At 40.2% G+C, this 19,825-nt stretch overlaps 1 protein-coding gene across 5 annotated transcripts in view; it reads left to right on the top strand.

The window, feature by feature from the left end:
• The window catches only part of AP4S1 (adaptor related protein complex 4 sigma 1 subunit), a 55,358-nt gene that overhangs the window by 15,621 nt on the left and 19,912 nt on the right, over positions 1-19,825 (top strand). For 4 of the 5 annotated variants that reach the window (XM_021098033.1, XM_021098037.1, XM_021098036.1 and 1 more), the window contains exons 2-4: positions 12,463-12,669; positions 16,378-16,464; positions 17,802-17,870. In XM_021098033.1, coding sequence (XP_020953692.1) covers positions 12,532-12,669; positions 16,378-16,464; positions 17,802-17,870 — 294 coding nt within the window. In that variant the 5' untranslated portion in view covers positions 12,463-12,531. Of the gene's footprint in view, positions 1-12,459; positions 12,670-16,377; positions 16,465-17,801; positions 17,871-19,825 lie in introns of those variants that run through there. The other variant, NM_001243497.1, reaches the window with a different exon arrangement.

The raw sequence follows: 19,825 nt of genomic DNA, 5'->3' as shown, positions 1-19,825 counted from the left end.
ATTATTTTCAGACATTTTTTGAGGGAAAAATTCACATGGTTACTGATTTTTCTCCCAGGTAATGTGAACATTAGAGTAAAAGATGTTATAATGTTGAAACAAATTAATTCAGACGAATTATGGAATGATATTTTTATAGAAACATTTTCCATAATTTAAATATTGCACTTTAATTTTTAGTCAGCTTTTCTATAAAATTTATAGTTCTTTAGACTTTTGTATAAAGTGAGATTCCTCTGCATCCCAGTGGGGTTTTGTTTGTTTCTTTCTTCTTTGACACAAAACTGTAGGAGCCATCAGCAAATCAAATTTTAATTCTTGGAGTTCTATGGTGGCGGAGTGGGTAAAGGATCTGGCATTGTCAGTGCTGTGGTGTGGATTCAAAACCCTGGCCCTCGGGGTTCCCGTTGTGGCTCAGTGGTTAATGAATCCGACTAGGAACCATGAGGTTTCGGTTCGATCTCTGGCCTCGCTCAGTGGGTTAAGGATCCCGCATTGCCGTGAGCTGTGGTGTGGGTCGCAGACTTGGCTTGGATCCCACGTTGCTGTGGCTCTGGCGTAGGCCAGCAGCTACAGCTCCGATGAGATCCCTAGCCTGAGAACCTCATATGCCACAGGAAGCAGCCCTAGAAAAGGCAAAACAAACAAACAAAAAATTTTAAATCTGTAAAAAAATAAATCTGTACCATTGTACTTGACTCAGTAAGAGTACTTACAGTCTGAATCCTAACGCAAAGCTATTAGGAGATAGCTTTTTCTACTCTTTAGAAAAGGGAAAATGTATAGGAATAATCTATCTCTGTATGTCTTTCATAGTTTTCATTGAAAAATCAGATGACCAACAAGAAGAATTAACCAAACCTAACTTAAGAAATATGGAATTTAAATTTATCAAAGTCCAGAACACCTTGTTTGGAGTTATTTCCAGTTTGAGAGCTAGCTTAGTGGACCATTTTTAGGATTAGGAAGTAATACATAGTAATCCTAGTTCTCTGCTGGAGTTCCTCCTTATTGACACATCACAACTGCAAGTCCCGGGAGGATACCATAAGACCCCGTAGATCTCTGATTTCAGCTACAATTTCTCTAAAATTAAGGTATTAGATGTCTTCGCTAATCCAAAAATCCAATGAAGATTTTTTAGTCACTAAACACAAATATTTAATTGTGTTTATTGTATGGCTAATTTTAACCAAACAATTTAGAATAAGATTACTCAGAAGGCTTTCTTCACTGTTTTTAACACATGCCCATGTTTTGTCAAAGTAAAAATTTAGTTCCCTATTTTAATGTTATTTTAAATTACAAAATGTTTACCCTCAACATTAAAACCAAAAAGAATATAATTTTTTGGAGTTCCCAGTGTGGTGAAATGAGATTGGCAGTGTCTCTGGAGCGCTAAGATGCAGTGGGTTAAAGATTGGGCATTGCCACGTCTGCGACATAGGTCACAACTGCACTAGGATCTAATTCCTGGCCTGGAAACTCGATATGCCAAGGGGTGGCCAAAAGAGAAAATGTTTTGGAATAAAAAATTTAATTTTGATTTTGAAAGATACCTGGCACTATCTATCGTGTGTGGTATTGGGAAGGTTGAGTCTAGTTAACTTCCAAAAGCAGCTTTTCTTTTCTTTTCTTTTTTTTTTTTTTTTTTTTGTCTCTTTGCCTTTTCCAGGGCTGCACCTGTGGCATATGGAGGTTCCCAGGCCAGTGGTTGAATCGGAGCTGTAGCCACTGGCCTACGCCACAGCAACTCGGGATCAAAGCAGCGTCTGCAACCTACACCACAGCTCCCGGCAAAGCCAGATCCTTAACCCGCTGAGCAAGACCAGGGATCAAACCCGAAGCCTCATGGTTCCTAGTCCAATTCGTTAACCACTGAGCCACAACAGGAACTCCAAAAGCAGCTTTTCTAAGAAGTGTAGAAGGTAGGAAAACAACAGGCTTTATGGAACATTCCTGTGTGGTTTGGGATTAACTGTCTGGCGTTGCCACAGCTATGGTGCAGGTTGCAAGTTCGGTGCAGGTTCAGTCCCTGGCCTGGGAACTTCCACATACCGTGGGTGCTGCCAACAACAGACAAACAAACAAAACAGGCTCTATGAACTCCAGCACTTAACGTTTTCTATCTTTAAACTGCACCTCTCCCACCACTCCTAGTTGTGATAGTCATTACTGCTCTGGCAAATGACTGGCAGTCTATTCTCAATCTTTCCAACCCCTTCCCCAAACTACACACACACACACACACACACACACACACACACACACACACACGCCCCTAATGAATAAAACAAGTTACTTTCGAATAGAGGATGTAATAGTCTATTTATAGTACATAAATTCCTCATCCTTGGTTTTTGAAATGTGGCTTTTCTCCCTTGCTTCAATCATACTGCTATTAAGATCTTAAAAATTCTTCAGTTCACCCACCTCTCCCAATTTAGGATAGAAAGTCTGATACATGAACAACTCCAGGAATGCATATATCCTTTTCAGTAAAACTTGTAGATTATCTCTGCTTTTATTTATGTATGTGTTTTGAATTGATGTGAAGTGGTATCCTTTGGTTTTAATCTGCATTTTCCTAAAGATTAATAATGTTGATGTACAGATAACCATTATTTGGGTTTTATATATTAAACCAAAATGTGATGAGACTTTCTCATCAGTTTATCAAAATCATTTTATATCAAGATGTGGTCACATGAAGCTTTAGAAAATTTTCAGATATACTGCTAGAAAAGTGGTAGACCAGACTATTAATGTTTATTCTCAAAGTCATAATTTTTCTGCAGAATTGTTAGCTTCATTATTCCTACAAATCCTGAATTTTATTAAAAATTTTAATATTTTTAAATGTTTTAATTATTTTTAAACCATTTAAATAAAATAAGCAGCACACATGTGAATGTATTTAATGCCAAATTAATCAAATGTGGTCGAAGTATTTCTTGAGTGACCCAGGGATTTAACAGAAAGTAAAAAGTCTCAGCTGGAGACTTATTAAGGAGAGATTTAGAGAAAGAAAGAGAGATGGGGAGCACGGAGGAGAATGGATGGGAAGAAAGGCAGAGGGTGACAGGTTTCTTTAAGTCAAATTTCAATAGTCTTAGAACTGCAGTAAGAAGAAGGTGTTGGGAAGAATATGCAACCTTCACTGTGGAGGAGGGTAAGGAGGGAAAAGGGGGACTCTATTGAGTGCTTTACAGTTCCTTTATCTCTTTTAGTCCTCATAGAAATTCCATGAAGCAGCTGTCATTATTCCCAGTTGACAGGTGAGAAAACTGAATTATCCTGGAATTCCATTAAATTCTGAAGCAAAGAAACAAACTCAGAAAGGCAAATACTGTTATCACTTATATGGAGAATCTTAAAAAAAAAAAAAAAAAAGAACAGGCGTTGCCACTGTGGCAAAATGGAATCAGCAACATCTCTGCAGCACCAGGACAGAGGTTCAATCCCCAGCCCAGTACAATTTGTTAAAGGATCTGCCGTTTCAACAGCTGTGGCATAGATTGAAACTGTGACTTAGATCTGATCCCTGTCCTGGGAACTCCATATGCCATGGGGCAGCCACAAAAGAAAAAATAAAAAAGTAAAAAAATACAACAAATTATTGAATATATCAATAAAGAAACAAACTATCAGGTACAGAGAACTAGTCATGACCAGTGGGGAGAGGGAAGGGGGAGGGGCAATGTAGGGATAGAGGATTAAGGGGGACAAACTATGCTGTATAAAATAAGCTATAGGAGTTCCCGTCATGGCACAGTGATTAACGAATCCGACTAGGAACCATGAGGCTGCGGGTTCGATCCTTGCTCAGTGGGTTAAGGATCCGGCGTTGCCATGAGCTGTGGTGTAGGTTGCAGACGCCTCGGATCCTGCGAAGGCTGGCAGCTACAGCTCCAATTCGACCCCTAGCCTGGGAACCTCCATATGCCCTGGAAGTGGCCCAAGAAATGGCAAAAAGACAAAAAAAAATAAAAAAATAAAATAAGCTATAGGGGAGTTCCTGTTGTGGCTCAGCAGATTACGAACCTGACTACTGGGGTTCCTATCATGGCTCAGTGGTTAACGAACCCGACTAGTATCCATGAGGACATGGGTTCGATCCATGGCCTTGCTCAGTGGGTTAAGGATCTGGTGTTGCCCCAAGTTGTGGGGTAGGTCGCACATGTGGCTCACATCCTGAGTTGTTGTGACTGTGGCAAGGCCGGCAGCTGTAGCTCCAATTGGACCCCTAGCCTGGGAACTTCCATATGCCGTGGGTATGGCCCTAAAAAGACAGAAAAAAAAAAAAAAAAAAGAACCTGACTAATATCCATAAGGATGCAGGTTTGACCCTGGCCTCACTCAGTAGGTTAAGGATCCAGCATTGCCGAGAGCTGTGGTATAGGTTGCAGATGTAGCTCCGATTCAGCCTCTAGCCTGGGATTTTCTTTTTTTTTTTTTTTTTTTTTTTTTTTTTTTTTTTTTTTTTGTCTTTTTGTCTTTTTGTTGTTGTTGTTGTTGTTGCTATTTCTTGGGCCGCTCCCGCGGCATATGGAGGTTCCCAGGCTAGGGGTTGAATCGGAGCTGTAGCCACCGGCCTACGCCAGAGCCACAGCAACGTGGGATCCGAGCCGCGTCTGCAACCTACACCACAGCTCACGGCAACGCCGGATCGTTAACCCACTGAGCAAGGGCAGGGACCGAACCCGCAACCTCATGGTTCCTAGTCGGATTCGTTAACCACTGCGCCACGACGGGAACTCCCTTTTTTTTTTTTTTTTTTTTTTTTTTTTTTTTTTTTTGTCTTTTTGTCTTTTTGTTGTTGTTGTTGTTGTTGCTATTTCTAGCCTGGGATTTTCTATATGCCGCAGGTGCAGCCCTAAAAAGAAAAAAATAATAAAATAAGCTACAGGGAGATACTGTACAATACAGGGTATACAGTCTTTTCCATTATAGTATTCTTTTCCATTATAGATTATTACAAGGTATTGAATATAGTTCTCCATGCTAGAAGTAGGTCCTCACTTTTTATTTTTTAATTGTCGTGCATGTCTTCCTCTTAAATGTCACTTATATATTCTAGATAGAAGTCCTTTATTAGGTATATGGTTTGCAAATAATTTCTCTCTTTTTTTATCTTCATTTTATGACCCACCCATGGCATGTGGAGTTCCTGGGCCAAGGATCAGATCCGAGCTGCAACTGTAGCCACATTGGATCCGTAACCCACTGTGCCAGGCTTGGGATCGAATCTGCCTACTGTTGCTGCAGAGACGCTGCCAATGACGTTTCACTACATTGGGAACTCCAGACTTTTCATTTTTGTAATGGCATCTTTTAAAGTACAAGTTTTTCAATCTGATAAAACCTAGTTCATCTTTTTTTTTTTTTTTCTGTTATGGATTGTGCATTTGGTCTGAAATCTGTTTCTTCTGATAGTTTTACCTCTTACATTTAGATCTATGATCTATTTTGAGTTAATTTTTGTGTATGGTGTGACATAAAGGTCTAAATGCACTGTTGTAATTTCTTGGGGTGAAATTAAATATTCTAGTCGGCTACTGGTAAATCCTTTTGGCAAAAGAATCATTTATGTGCCTCTTGGAAATGTCATTGTATTCCATTATATGTACAACCTTGAGATAGACCTTCTGGGGCAGTGAGGGATACGGCTGCCACCTACACCAGCCAGATCAGCTAGATGAACCTGAGGATCTGTGGGGTGACGTGTCAAGCCAGATTCCCCATGTCCAGCACTCTGTGGATTAAGATCCATGGTCAAATGAAAGAAATTATAATAGCTCTGTTTCTGTTTATTCTGTTACCATAAGTACTCAGTATTATTTGATATGATTTGATATGCGGAAAGGCAGACTTCATGACCTCTTAGGTGTGTGCTTTAATGAGTCTTTAACACTTTGATGTATCAGAGTATGATCCCTGCCACAGACCTACTGAATCTGATTCTCTATTTTAATATGCTTCTCAAATGACTTATGTGCTCATTAAGTTTGATAACCATTGGTCTATAGTAGAGCAAACTACACCCTGCAGACCAAATTCAGTTGCTAACTATTATTTATTTTTTCTTTCTTGGCCACAGTCTGCAACAGCTTGACCTGGGATCTCAGTTCCCAGACCAGGAATTGAACCCCAGCTGCAGTGGTGAAAGTGCTGGGTTCCAACCATTAGGCCACCAGGGTACTCCTCAGTTGCTGACTATTTTTATAAATAAAGTTTTATTAGAACTCAGCTACACCCATTTCTTTCCATGTTATTTACACCACGTGTGGCCGTTTTCATCCAACAGTAGCAGAGTTACTGAGTAGTTGAGAAAGGGACCACATGGCCCTCAAAGCTTAAAATATTATCTGGCCCTTTTCAGAAGAAGTTTGCCAACCCCTGGAGTAGGGAAAAAGGAAAAGTTCCCAAATAATATGTGGTAGATGACTGGGAGTTCAAGATGTTAACTAGGTCAGAACAGAGTCTTGACAGACTGGCAGATGAAGCCATTTATAGAACTTAATACATTTAAACACATAGACACACCTCATCTATAAACTTAACATGCTTTTTAGCTAGAAGAAAATAGGAATGATTGAAGTATAATCTGTGAGAATGTTAATAAAATGAACATCAGGAGTTCCTGTCGTGGTGCAGTGGTTAACGAATCCGACTAGGAACCATGAGGTTGCGGGTTCAGTCCCTGCCCTTGCTCAGTGGGTTAAGGATCCGGCGTTGCCGTGAGCTGTGGTGTAGGTTGCAGACGCGGCTTGTATCCCGCGTTGCTGTGGCTCTGGCGTAGGCTGGCGGCTGCAGCTCCGATTCGACCCCTAGCCTGGGAACCTCCATATGCCGCGGGAGCGGCCCAAAGAAATAGCAAAGACAAAAAAATAAAAATAAAAATAAAAAAATGAACATCATACCTAAACATCTATATTATACTGATAAAAATTAAGATATTTAAGCAATATAACCAAATATAACTAGATATACACACCAGCAAACAAGCCTTCTTCACTTTGATACAAATATTTATATGCCTCTCCTTTATGTTTTAATAAAATTTTTTTTAGAATAATTTTAGATTTATGGAAGAGGAGCAAAGAAAGCATAGAGAATTTCTGCATACCCTCACCCGTCTCCCCTAATGTTGTCACCTCACAACACCGTGGTACATTTGTCAAATCTAAACAAACAAACAAGAAACGTGGGTAGCATTGCTATCAATTACACTCAAACTACAATCCCCTATAGGATACCATATTGCATGTAGTCATCATTATCTCCTTGAGCTTCTCTGACCTCATGCTGTCCCTGTTTTTCACCTAAGTATTCCAACAAAGCAGACACACAAAATATCCTGGTACCCCAACTCCTGCCACAGATCCTTTAAATGAACCTGGCCCACTTACAAAGCACTGACTGGATCCTATAAAAAGATACTAAAGAGATATATTTTTTTCGTTTTTTCTTTTTAATGGGTGCACCTGAGGCATATGGAAGTTCCCAGGTTAGAAATTGAATTGGAGCTGTAGCTGCCGGCCTACATCATAGCCACAGTAACGTGGGATCCAAGCCTCGTCTGTGACCTACGCCACAGCTCACAGCAACGCCAGATCCCCAACCCACTGAGTGAGGCCAAGGATTGAACCTGCGTCATGGATGCTAGTCAGATTCATTTTCGTTGAGCCACTATGGGAACTCTGATTCTCCTTTTCATCTCAAGCATTTTAGTGTTTGGAATCTAGTCTAAGGTAAAATTAAAAATCCATATGCATCAAAATTTTTATAGCAACATCATTTACAGTAGTGAAAAATGAAACAAGCTCCAATACTACAAACTGAGAACCAAGTTAAAGGAACACCAACCTGATGTCTTTTAATCTTTAAAATAAATATATAGACTATGAAAACAATGGGAAAATGCACATTAAAATAATATTAAGTCATAAAATCAGAACACCGAATTTACACCCATATGGATTACAATTATGGAGAAGGAACATCTGAATAAAGATTAAAAAAAGAGATCAGGAGTTCCCATCATGGTGCAGCGGAAACGAATCCAACTAGGAACCATGAGGTTGCAGGTTTGATCCCTCACCTTGCTCAGTGGGTTAAGGATCTGGCATTGCCGTGAGCTGTGGTGTAGATCACAGATGCAGCCTGGATCTGGCATTGCTGTGGCTGTGGCCTAGGCCAGTGGCTACAGCTCCGATTAGACCCCTAGCCTGGGAACCTCCATATGCTGCAGGTGCAGCCCTAAAAAGACCAAAAAAAGAAAAAAAAGAGAGATCAGATAGGAGTTCCCTTGTGGCACAGCAGGTTAAGGTTCTGGTGTTTTCACTGCAGAAACTCAGGTTGCTGCTGTGGTGTGGGTTTGATCCCTGGCCCAGGAGCTTCCATATGCCACGGCATTGCCTTAAAAAAAAAAAAAAAATGTAATTTGCTCTGGATCACAAGGCTAATTAGGAGTAGAGCCAAACAGTCAAGCTCTAGTTCATGCTTTTGACTATTATACTTTTTTTTTTTTTTTTTGGTGGAAATTTGCCTTTTAACTTGGGGGATTTTATTTCAATCACTTTCATGGAGCCAAAAAAAAAAGTTTTTTATTTTATATTACCTGAGTATGTGTGTGTGTGTGTGTTTTACAATGTTATGATTCTGGGTACGTAGAAAACATTTAGAGCTAGAAAGGATGTTCCCCATCATCAAATACTATTTTCATTTCTAGAAACTTTATACTCTACTGTTTTCATGTAGTGAACTGTTCGGTGTTTTCCAAATTAATTGTGTAGCGACATTAGAAAAGATAAAATTGAGTTGATCATTCACAAAGCTACCTGAAGCTGATGCTTATTAAGATTAAATGAACAGTTAATGACACCGAGTAAGGCAGAAGCAATGTGATAAATTAAAGACAGCATTATAGTATGAGTCAGGAGACCAGAATTCAGGACTTCACTCTACAACTCAGATTACTAGTTTTCCCATCTACAAAATGAAGGGAGTGCACATCAGAGATGACAGATACAAGGTGCATGTGTTGCCACGCCCTGCTTCCCAACCCACAACTGACATTACTCATCATTCAAGACATCATTTTGTTCTGGACCTGAAAACAGCTTCAGAATCCTTCCCAACACAGTGCTCAAAGCAGTTAGTACAGTTAATCACAGTTGGCACCCAAGTTGAAATCTATTTGTCATCTTTGATTTGACAGCCTATAAAGACTCTTCTCGTTCTAACTTCCAGAAATACAACATCAGAAATATGAAAACTGTGCCTAACTCAATATTTACTTCAATCTTTCCAGTCTCTCTTTTCTCTGAGTATTAAGTTTACATCATGTAGGGGGTTGGGACATTGATCTTTTCATATTCTACCAGTCTCCCTAGTCTGGGCTTTTAGGCATCCTAGCACTCTTTGTGTAGTGCCTTCACTGGTGAAGTTTCCTTTCTTTATTCTTCTTTAATTTTTCATGGACAGTCACACAGGTTCTTGGGTGTGGAATCTCCTAACTTCTTGGCAATCAAAACATCTTCCTCAGCCTGTGTGTGTTAAATGCAAAGACTTTATTAACAGAGGAATTTCATACCTGCTCCCTGACCACTCCCAGCACTTGTCCAAGCATATTCCTTCCTACAGCCCTACCTCAGTTCCATAATTATTTGGTCTCTTTCCTCCCAGAAAATTAGTAACCAGGGTAGGTCCTTAAGGCATTCATCTTCAGTTCTCAAACGTGTACCTGTCTGAGTCTCCACATTGTATATTTTGGTGTGGTATATTTTATAATAGAAATAGTTTACAGTTTTGCTTGTCTGCTTTATTACCACTGTGTAATCCTACAGTTGTAAATTGTGTGATTGTTGATGAGCATGCAAAAAAAGGATATATTCAAGTCTTTAGATGCCTTCAGCTACTATTTTCAAGACTCGTGTCCTAATGGGTATCAGTGCAGCATGTGCTTGTTTGTCATCCTTGCTCTTGAAGTCAGTGGGAAGGAATGCTGTGCTTATAAGGTGGAAACCAATTTGATCCCTTGGTGTAGCATCTCAAAGGGATCATTTTACTTCTCTTTTTACCACTTAATGCAACCAGGGCATTTAAAGGCAAAGGTTTGGCCATGAGTACCTTTGAGACAATACTTTTTTTCTTTTACCTGGCAGTTGGGATCCAGGGTATAGGATTGTAATTTCTAACTTTCATAAAGATGGTTTTAAAATAACTTTGCTGAAAGGGAATAAAAGAAAGGATAGTCTAAGAGTAAGCAATTAGAAACTTATAGCCATTTAATAAAGTGATTTTATACTGGTTGAATCTAATACTAAAAAAAAAAAAAAGAAAGGATAGTAATCTTAATTTGTTAGTCATCTCATAATTTACTGGCAGTAACTTGTAAGGAAAATAAAAGCAGCACTTAATACCAAATGGTTAAACAACACAATATGTTGCAATCCAACCTACAGTAGTGAGTTTATCTTCCTGGAAAAGGGAGTGAATGACCGCAGGCCTCCCCCATGGCACAGCTGTCAAATCCTCGCTGAGCTGGTCTAGATGACATCCTGTTCTGCACACTGAATGAACCCAGAAGCCCCAGGCTTTGCCAGGCTGGATCTGGCTCTAACCAGTTCTTAATGTTTGGAATTGTGACATAACCACCTGTCTGATAGGGTTGAGGAAACAAGAGATGAACGAGGAGGGCAAAAAATAATATACAACTTAGTTCAAGTATTATCTCATAATCCTATAAAATGATCCTATAAAATAATCCTATAAAATGATTCCAAATTTTCAAATGTCATTTAAGAGTTATTATTAACCACGGTCTTTTGTACTGATTTTCAAAGGTGTTATAAACTGTGAATATGATTTTATAAGATGAGCTGGTGAGGCAGCTCTGATGCTCATAATAAAAGAAGAATTGGCCATTGGTCAATATTGTGCTCTTTTGCATTGGTTATTTCAAAAACTGTGTTAAGTATAAGAGGAATGAACATGAGATTCAATACAACTGAATCTGAAATAAAACCATAAGCATGAATCCCTGGATGAAGAGGAGGAGTAGGGCTGTCACAGATCTGTGCATGTGCTTTGCCTCTGAACTGCATCTCACCCCTGACACACAGTACTCCAGGGACTTTGGTGCCATAACATTCATAAAATTCAATTTACTTGTCCTTAGTTTTTTGGTTTTTTGTTTGGTTGGTTAGTTGGTTTTTGCCACGCCCTGTGGCATGCAAAGTTTGGGACCAGGGACCAAACACATGCCACAGCAGTGACAAGTGCCAGATACTTAACCCACTGAGCCACCAGAGAACTCCTGCTTGTCCTTAAAATTGGGATAATAGAAGTCCCTGCCTCAGAGGATTGTGAGAACTAAATAGTATATTTAACTTGCTCGGTACAGGACCTTAGAGGACTTGTTATAGGGCCTTGGTCAAGGACTGACAAATAGCTGATGTTACTACTGCTTCCCACACTGAGGAAAGAAGGACTTCACTTCTGATCCTGTTTCCATTGTCCATAGAATAAAGTTCATATTCCTTAGCATGACTTTTTTTTTTTTTTTTTTTTGGTCTTTTTGCCCTTTCCAGGACGGCTCCTGCGGCACATGGAGGCTCCCAGGCAAGGGGTCGAGTTGGAGCTGCAGCCGCCAGCCTATGCCAGAGCCACAGCAACGCCGGATCCGAGCCTCATCTGCAACCTACACCACAGCTCACGGCAACACCGGATCCCCAACCCACCAAGCAAGGCCAGGGGTCAAACCCACAACCTCATGGTTCCCAGTCAGATTCATTAACCACTGTGCCACCAAGGGAACTCCAGCATGACTTCTAAAGCTGATTTTATTGTATGTGAGCAGCTCAATTTCCTGTGACCATTCCTTCTGCTCCCTGAATTGCAACCAAGGTGAACTTTCCAGAGCTTTCATACCCCTGTTTTTTTCTGTCTCAGAGTTATTCTCTCTGGGTCACTTCTTCAAGATCTTGTTTAAATGCCTCTTCTCTGGGAAGCTGTTTCTGACTCCTGTGATGCTCCTTGGCCCTGCTTTTTGTGCACCATAGAGGTATACCTATCCCAGTTATAACTTGTCACTTTGTACTGCTGTTACTTACCTACCCAGTACCTTGCTAGGTATAATGATCAGATGATCAGAAGTCATTACTTTTTCATTTCCATATTCCCCTTGTGGTGCTTGACACATAATTGGCACCCAACAAGATTGATGAATCAATTGAATGAACATGAGCAGAAGTACTGTGGATACTCAAAAATGTTTGGAAAATAACTAATGAAAATTTATCTCTAGTTGTTTATGAAAACCTCATTTGGTTCATAGGAGTGAAGACCGATGTTATTAGAAGACATTTTATTTACTTCTGGTTCATGTATGGGATACATTTAATATGATTCTTGAGAAATTTGATCTTGCCTTTCTGTTATTCTTTCATTCTTCAGGTTCTGGTTACAGCTACCCCTTGCTATAACTTTTGAACTATATTTGGAAAAATACTGGTCATAAAAAAAATGATAAAATTTTTCCTCATGGTGAATAAACAAGGGCAGACCCGACTTTCTAAGTACTATGAACATGTGGAGATTAATAAGCGCACGCTTCTGGAAACAGAAGTCATAAAGAGTTGTCTCTCTCGATCCAGTGAACAAGTAAGTTTCTGATTCTCTCTTTTATCTCTGCATTCAACTCAGCAGTGGCAGATCTGTTATTACTGAGTCTTAAGGGCCATCGTTTTCCTTGACCTCCATTCTTTTAATAGCTATTAGGGGAAATAACAAATGACATGAAATGAAGACTAAAGCATAGCTCTCTTTACATCCCCTTAAGAAAAATAAAAGCAAAGAAAACTAGGAAAATCTTGGGTTCGTATTTAGGTCAGCATATTTGTCTCACTGCACCATGGAAGTGGCAGCTCAAATTTACTCCTACTAATAGACATATCGTCTTTTTTTGTTCATATGAATTCAGCCCTTGGCACTCTTAGGAGTGCCTGTAGCAGATGGCTTTCTTTAAGCCAGAAGATGACTGTCAGATGAACAGTACAGAGAGTAACACTCAAGACCCACTTTATCTTAGAGGATAATAACATGATTCTCATGTAGAGTGCAGTTTTTTTCTCTGCTTATCATTTTTGTAAATTTACCACCAACATAATACTGGAATAAGTATTTTAAAAACAAAATGAACTTGATTTGAACTTACTATGTAGATGGGAGAAATGGAAGTTGAAGAATCCATATGACATAACAAATCTATCCATTCTGTGAAAATTGAGGTTAAATTAAATCATTAAAATGATAAATAGGAATTTTTTAAACTGTGTTGTTTTTTTAAATTTTTTAATTTTTACCTTCACTTATTTATCTTCTGATGCTCTTAAACTGAGTTTAGGAGCTCCCATTGTGGCTCAGCAGATTAAGAATCTGAGTAGTATGCATGAGGATGCGGGTTCTAGCCCTGGCCTGGTTTAGTAGCTTAAGAGATCCATCATTGCCGCAAGTTGTGGCTTGAATCTGGCATTGCTGTAGCTGTGGCTCCAGTTTGACCCTTAGTCTCGGAACTTCCATATGCCACAGGTGTGGCCCTAAAAAGAAAAACAAACAAAAAACCCCCCAAAACTGAGTTTATTTTTACAAAGGACTTTAATTGTAGAATTACTTTATCCAGGTCCTAAACCTGGAATCCCTTGGAAATCACTGAGCAAAATCAGAAAGCTTGTTTAAATCACCTATTAAATTTGCCAATTCTCCATTTCACTGCATGTGTAGAAAGGCAGACTGCGGGAACCACTGGTAAGTCATAAAATATTAAGCTACCTCAGTGCTCAGAAATTGGAACTGTGTTTCCCTTGGCTTCTAAATTGATTTTCCATTCGGAATATCCTGAGTCCTCTTTGAATTACTGCTTTGGCCTGCCCTGGCACACACTGCTTTATGTAGTTGTCAAAAGGAAGCAGAAAACTATTAAAGGGCTGGGTTAATAGCCACATACTTTAAGTAAAGGTAAACAAACTGCAGAAGCATTTCTGTTCGAATCTTTCCACAGAATGCAGGCACTCCACACAATTTCAAACACCATTTTCACTGTTAGGTTACCTTCTTAAATATATGCTTTGGAATGAATATACTCTTAGATAATTTTGAAGCATTCTTTTTTTTTTTTTTTGGCTACATATTAAGGTTCCCGGTCAGGGATCAAAGCAGAGCCACAGCTGTGACCTACATCACAGCTTCAGCAACGCTAGTCCTTAACCCACTGTGCCAGGCTGGAGATTGAACGCATGGCTCAGCAACGACCTGAGATGCCACAGAGACAACACTGCATCCTTAATCCACTGCGCCACAGCTGGAACTCCTGAAGCATTGTAAATTATCTTAGATTTTAAATGGAACCCACTAGCCTTTGGCATAATCAGATACTAAAGTAACACAATCTGAGCTTCATTTTTATTCTACCCTCAAGTGTGCTTTGATTCTTCTTTTTTTTTTTTAACCTCAGAAACTCCTGAGAGGCTGTGAAAAATGTTCCTCAATTCTTTCATATAGGCTGTGTTTCCTCAAAAGATCTGACTGGGCAGAAATTATACTGGCTCTACATGAACCAAAAGCTTCAGAATGGTCCTGTACTTATTACCTTTTATCCTAATTTCAGATAAAAGCCCCAAATGCCTCCATTATATAGATTGTAAAATGGCTTTCCCATGGAAGAAATTCCATATTTAAAACTTGCAGCTTAATTCCCAGACACATTTGAGCACCCAAGAGCATCATATCCCATTGCCAAGTCATCCAGTTGTCGCTCAGTCACATTTGGTCAAGCACACCAAAAGGAAGTCCAGAGAAAGGGCACAGCCCGCTGTCCGATTCCTATTCACCCAGCGCCCTCCCCTTCCCCTTTGTACAGTGACTTTAGGAGAGAGATGAGTGGGAAGGGTGTTGTTTTCTCCATAAGTCAGTAGTGGTAACCTAGTTATTAATTCATATGAAGCAATGTTTACAATGGGAGATTTTTGTCCGGTATCTGCCACACAAAAGCCATCTTTAAATAATTTATAAAAAGAACCTACATTGATTCTTTCCATGAGTCTGGAAAAAAAGAAATCAAGATTCTTTTTTCTTTTCTTTCTTTTTTTTTTTTTTGTCTTTTTGCCTTTTCTGGGGCTGCTCCCGCAGCATATGGAGGTTCCCAGGCTAGGGGTTGAATTGGAGCTGTAGCCACCAGCCTACGCCAGAGCCACAGCAACACAGGATCCGAGCTGCGTCTGCGACCTACACCACAGCTCACGGCAATGCCGGATCCTTAACCCACTGAGCAAGGCCAAAGATTGAACTGTAACCTCATGGTTCCTAGTCGGATTCGTTAACCACTGAGCTATGACTGGACTCGTCAAGATTCTTTTTTGCATATGTGTATGCTCCAAATATTTGGCACTTCAGCGACTATCAAATAGTACAAAATGGAATCTTTAATTGCTTCCAAAAAAGAGCCCAGGGGAGGAGTTCCTTTCATGGCTCAGTGGTTAACGAACCTGACTAGGATCCATGAGGATGCGGGTTTGATCCCTGGCCTTGCTCAGTGGGTTAAGGATTCGGCGTTGCTGTGAGCTGTGGTGTAGGTCGCAGATGTGGCTCGGATCTGGCGTGGCTGTGGTGAAGGCCAGCAGCTGTAGTTCCAATTCGACCCATAGCCTGGGAACTTCCATATGTTGCAGTGTGGCCCTAAAAAGCAAAAAAAAAAAAAAAAAGGAGCCCAGGGGAGATGGAAAGAAGAAAATCTTCTCTTTCCTGTTGCCTTATTTCCATGTTGGAGGCAGTTTAAAATGCTGATCATTTATCAGCTTTTTCTTTGCCTGCTGAGTTCCACACAGAACCAAACAAAGGAACCAGAAGGAGTACAGGTGGGAACCCATATGAAGGCTCGGGCTTTTTTCCAAGACCACTTCACTTCCCACTAGAGATGTTTCCAAGTAGTACCCTGAATATTGTGAGGAGGCTGCCAGCAAAGATTGTGTAATATTTTTCTGGTTTTTTGTTTGTTTGTTTGTTTGTTTAGGGTTGCCCCTGTGGCATATGGAACTTCCCAGGCTAGGGGTCGAATGAGAGATATAGCTGCCACCTACACCACAACCACAGCAACACTGGATCCTTAACCCACAGAGCAGGACCAGGAATAGAACCCCTGTCCTCATGGATATTACTCGGGTTCATTTCTGCTGAGCCACAACGGGAACTCCTAATGTTGTATTTTTCTAGGAATGTGTTGACAGATACTCAAATCAGAACCTAGAGATTATGCATGCCATTTTGAAGAAACCCTTGTCAACCATAGGAATTAATATCTAATTGTGTTTTGTCTAGTGCTCTTTCATCGAATATAAGGATTTTAAGCTGATATATCGGCAGTATGCAGCTCTCTTCATTGTGGTTGGAGTTAATGACACTGAGGTAAGATAATAGAAGAGCCCATGGAAAAATGCAAGAAAATTGGGAATAACAGTCTTATTTTTCACTCCCCTTAATTGGCATTTTCTTCCCTACTTCGCTCCGTAAGAATTATCTTGACTCTTTAGAGGCTGGTTTTTTCAAGGCTGAGGAAAGATGTGTGGAAGAGATAAACCTAGGATTTTTCTTGCATTTGATGAGCAGCTTGTGGAGGAGCACAACACTAGCCTTCCTAGACCCTAAGCAATAGCAGAGTCCTGCCCTCGTTCTGTGTAGTACAGTGGGACAGCTTGGCCAAGTGTAGAGGCCAGTCAGCTGTGGCACTAAACACAGGCTGACACATCAGAAGCCAGAGCAAACTGTAAATATGATTTGTGTTGTGATAACATCTCCTCAGATTTAGTTCACCTTTTTAGAAATGGCAGTCCCAGCTCCTTTGGCCGTAGAATCCTCGGAAAGGTGTTTAAGATCTAAGATACTGGGAGTTCCTGTCATGGCGCAGTGGAAACAAATCCAACTAGGAACCATGAGGGTTGTGGGTTCGATCCCTGGCCTCACTCAGTGGGTTGAGGATCCGGCGTTGTCGTGATCTGTGGCGTAGGTGGCAGACGTGGCTCAGATCCTGTGTTGCTGTGGCTGTGGTGTAGGCCAGCAGCAACAGCTCCAATTAGATGCCCAGCCTGGGAACCTCCGTATGTCACGGGTATAGCCCTAAAAAGACAAAAGACAAAAGACAAAAAAAAAAAACAAAAAAACTACAATACTTTGAAATCTCAGCGGATTGGTTTTTATCCGTGAACCAAACTTTGAGGTGTTTTCCCCATCTTCACAGATGGAAAAGTGATGGCATGAAGACTGAAAATTTGCTTCAGCCAGTTGGTGATGAAATCATGGAGTAGAACTCTAAACCCTAGACTCAGTTTGTTTCCATTCAGCTAGATTCATCATGGACTTTTTTGAGAAACCTTAGAGATTAAGCCTTTCTATACTTCCCCTATTGTTAAGCCTCTTTTAAATAAACAAGTCAGTCAAGGAGTTCCCTGGTGGTTCAGGGGGTGAAGGATCAGTGTTGTCACTGTTACGGCTCAAGTCTTTGCTGTGGCACAGGTTCGATCCTGGCCCAAGAACTTACACATGCCATGAGCATGGCCAAAACATAAAGAAATAAACGAATAAGTCCTAGAACTATTCCGAATATTTGTCAGTAGGAAGCTCCTTTGCTCACATTATCTGTTTACCAAGCTATGTGCTCTAAAATCTGGTTGCTGACTGGGCAGCTCTGTGTCTGTTTCCCCATGGGTCAAACTAAAACTAATTGCACCCTTCCTTTTTTATTTCAGAATGAGATGGCAATTTATGAATTCATCCATAACTTTGTGGAAGTTTTAGACGAGTACTTCAGCCGAGTGGTAAGTCTAATGACTAAATCATGGTTTTCATCCTCAGCCCAATTTCCCAGAAATAGGTCTATATCAAAAACATGTGTTAATGTAGAACTTTAGTATGTAAATGTCAAAATTCAAATGATGCTAAATTTTCCTTTCCTTTCTTTCTGGCTCATCCAAAGTGTTACAAACCTATATGTGTCTTAGATCTTTATAAAGAACCAGTTCTGCAAAACTGAGAGCTTCTTGTATCTTTTTTTTTTTTTTTTTTTTTTTTGTCCTTTGTCTTTTTGTTGTTGTTGCTATTTCTTGGGCCGCTCCCGCGGCATATGGAGGTTCCCAGGCTAGGGGTTGAATCGGAGCTGTAGCCACCGGCCTACGCCAGGGCCACAGCAACGCGGGATCCAAGCCGCGTCTGCAACCTACACCACAGCTCACGGCAACGCCAGATCGTTAACCCACTGAGCAAGGGCAGGAACCGAACCCGCAACCTCATGGTTCCTAGTCGGATTCGTTAACCACTGCGCCACGACGGGAACTCCGTATCTTTCTCTCAATTAAAATGTTTTGCTCTCTAACTTGATTTCTCTTTTCTTGTCTCTTCTGTTTCCCCTCCCAAGACACTAGGACCCTTTTTAGTTTAAGAATCATTTCCATATAAATCTTGGCTTCATGGATCAAAACCAACTCCTCTTAAGGAATTCATGAGTTTTTTTCCAAAAGTCCTTTATTTGAACAGCTTTTTTGAAACTTAATAACATGGAATTCACTCATTTAAAGTGTAGAGTGTTTAGTATTTACCTAGAGTTGTGTAACCATTACCACAATCAAGTTTAAAATATTACATCACCCCAAACAGAAATACCATACCCATTAGCATTTCTCTCTCAATTATCCCCTCCACCAGCTCCAGGCCCTAAGTGATCACTAATCTATTTTCTGTTTCTATTATAACTTTGCCTGTTCTAGACATTTGTATAAATATAATTATATAAAGTATAATATGTGGTCTTTGGTGGCTGGCTTTTTTTTACTTAGCTCAATGTTTTCAAGATTATACTGATCATGTCATAACATGTATCATACTTCTTTTCTTTTTATTGCTGGGTAATATTCCACTCTGTGGACATATTACTTTTTGTTAATCCATTCTTTTTCTTTTTTTTCTTTTGTCTTTTTTTTTTTTTGTCTTTTAGTCTTTCTAGGGCCACACTTACGGCATATGGAGGTTCCCAGGCTAGAGGTCCAGTCAGAGCTATGGCCACTGGCCTACACCAGAGCCACAAGGACATGGGATCTGAGTGTCATCTGCAACCTACACCCAGCTCATGGCAACACCAGATTTTTAACCCACTGATCGAGGCCAGGGGTTGAAACCGTGTCCTCATGGATGCTTGTCGGGTTTGATAACCACTGAGCCACCAAAGGAACTCCCTGTTAATCCATTCTTTAGTTGATGGACATTTGGGTTATTTATAGTTTTGGCTGTTATGAATAATACCACTATGAGCATTTGGGTTCACATTTTGTGTGGAATCATATTTTCAGTTCTCTTGGGTATATATACCTAGGAGTAGAACTTCTGGGTGATGTGGTAACTCCATGTTTATCATTTTGATGAACTGCCAAACTGTTTTCCAAACTGGCTGCATGATTTAAATTCCCACCAGCCGAGTATGAGGGTTCTAATTCTCCAGATCCTCACCAAACCTTGTTATTATCTGTCTTTTTCCGGTGGCTGTGAAATGCTATAGAGGCCAATAAAGTATGATTTTGATTTATTTGCTTTTCCCTAATGGATAACAATGTTGAGCATTTTTTTCATGTGTTTATTGCCCATTTATATATCTTCTTTGGAGAAATATCTGTTCAAATTCTTTGCCTTTTTTTTTTTTTTTGTCTTTTCCCTTGGCATGTGGAGGTTCCCCGGCTAGGGGTCTAATTGGAGCTGTAGCCTCCGGCCTACACCACAGCCACAG

Source organism: Sus scrofa, chromosome 7, assembly GCF_000003025.6.
Source record: "Sus scrofa isolate TJ Tabasco breed Duroc chromosome 7, Sscrofa11.1, whole genome shotgun sequence".
NCBI lineage: Eukaryota > Metazoa > Chordata > Mammalia > Artiodactyla > Suidae > Sus > Sus scrofa.
Note: the sequence above shows the minus strand (reverse complement) of the source record. Positions and strands in the feature narration are given on the sequence as shown.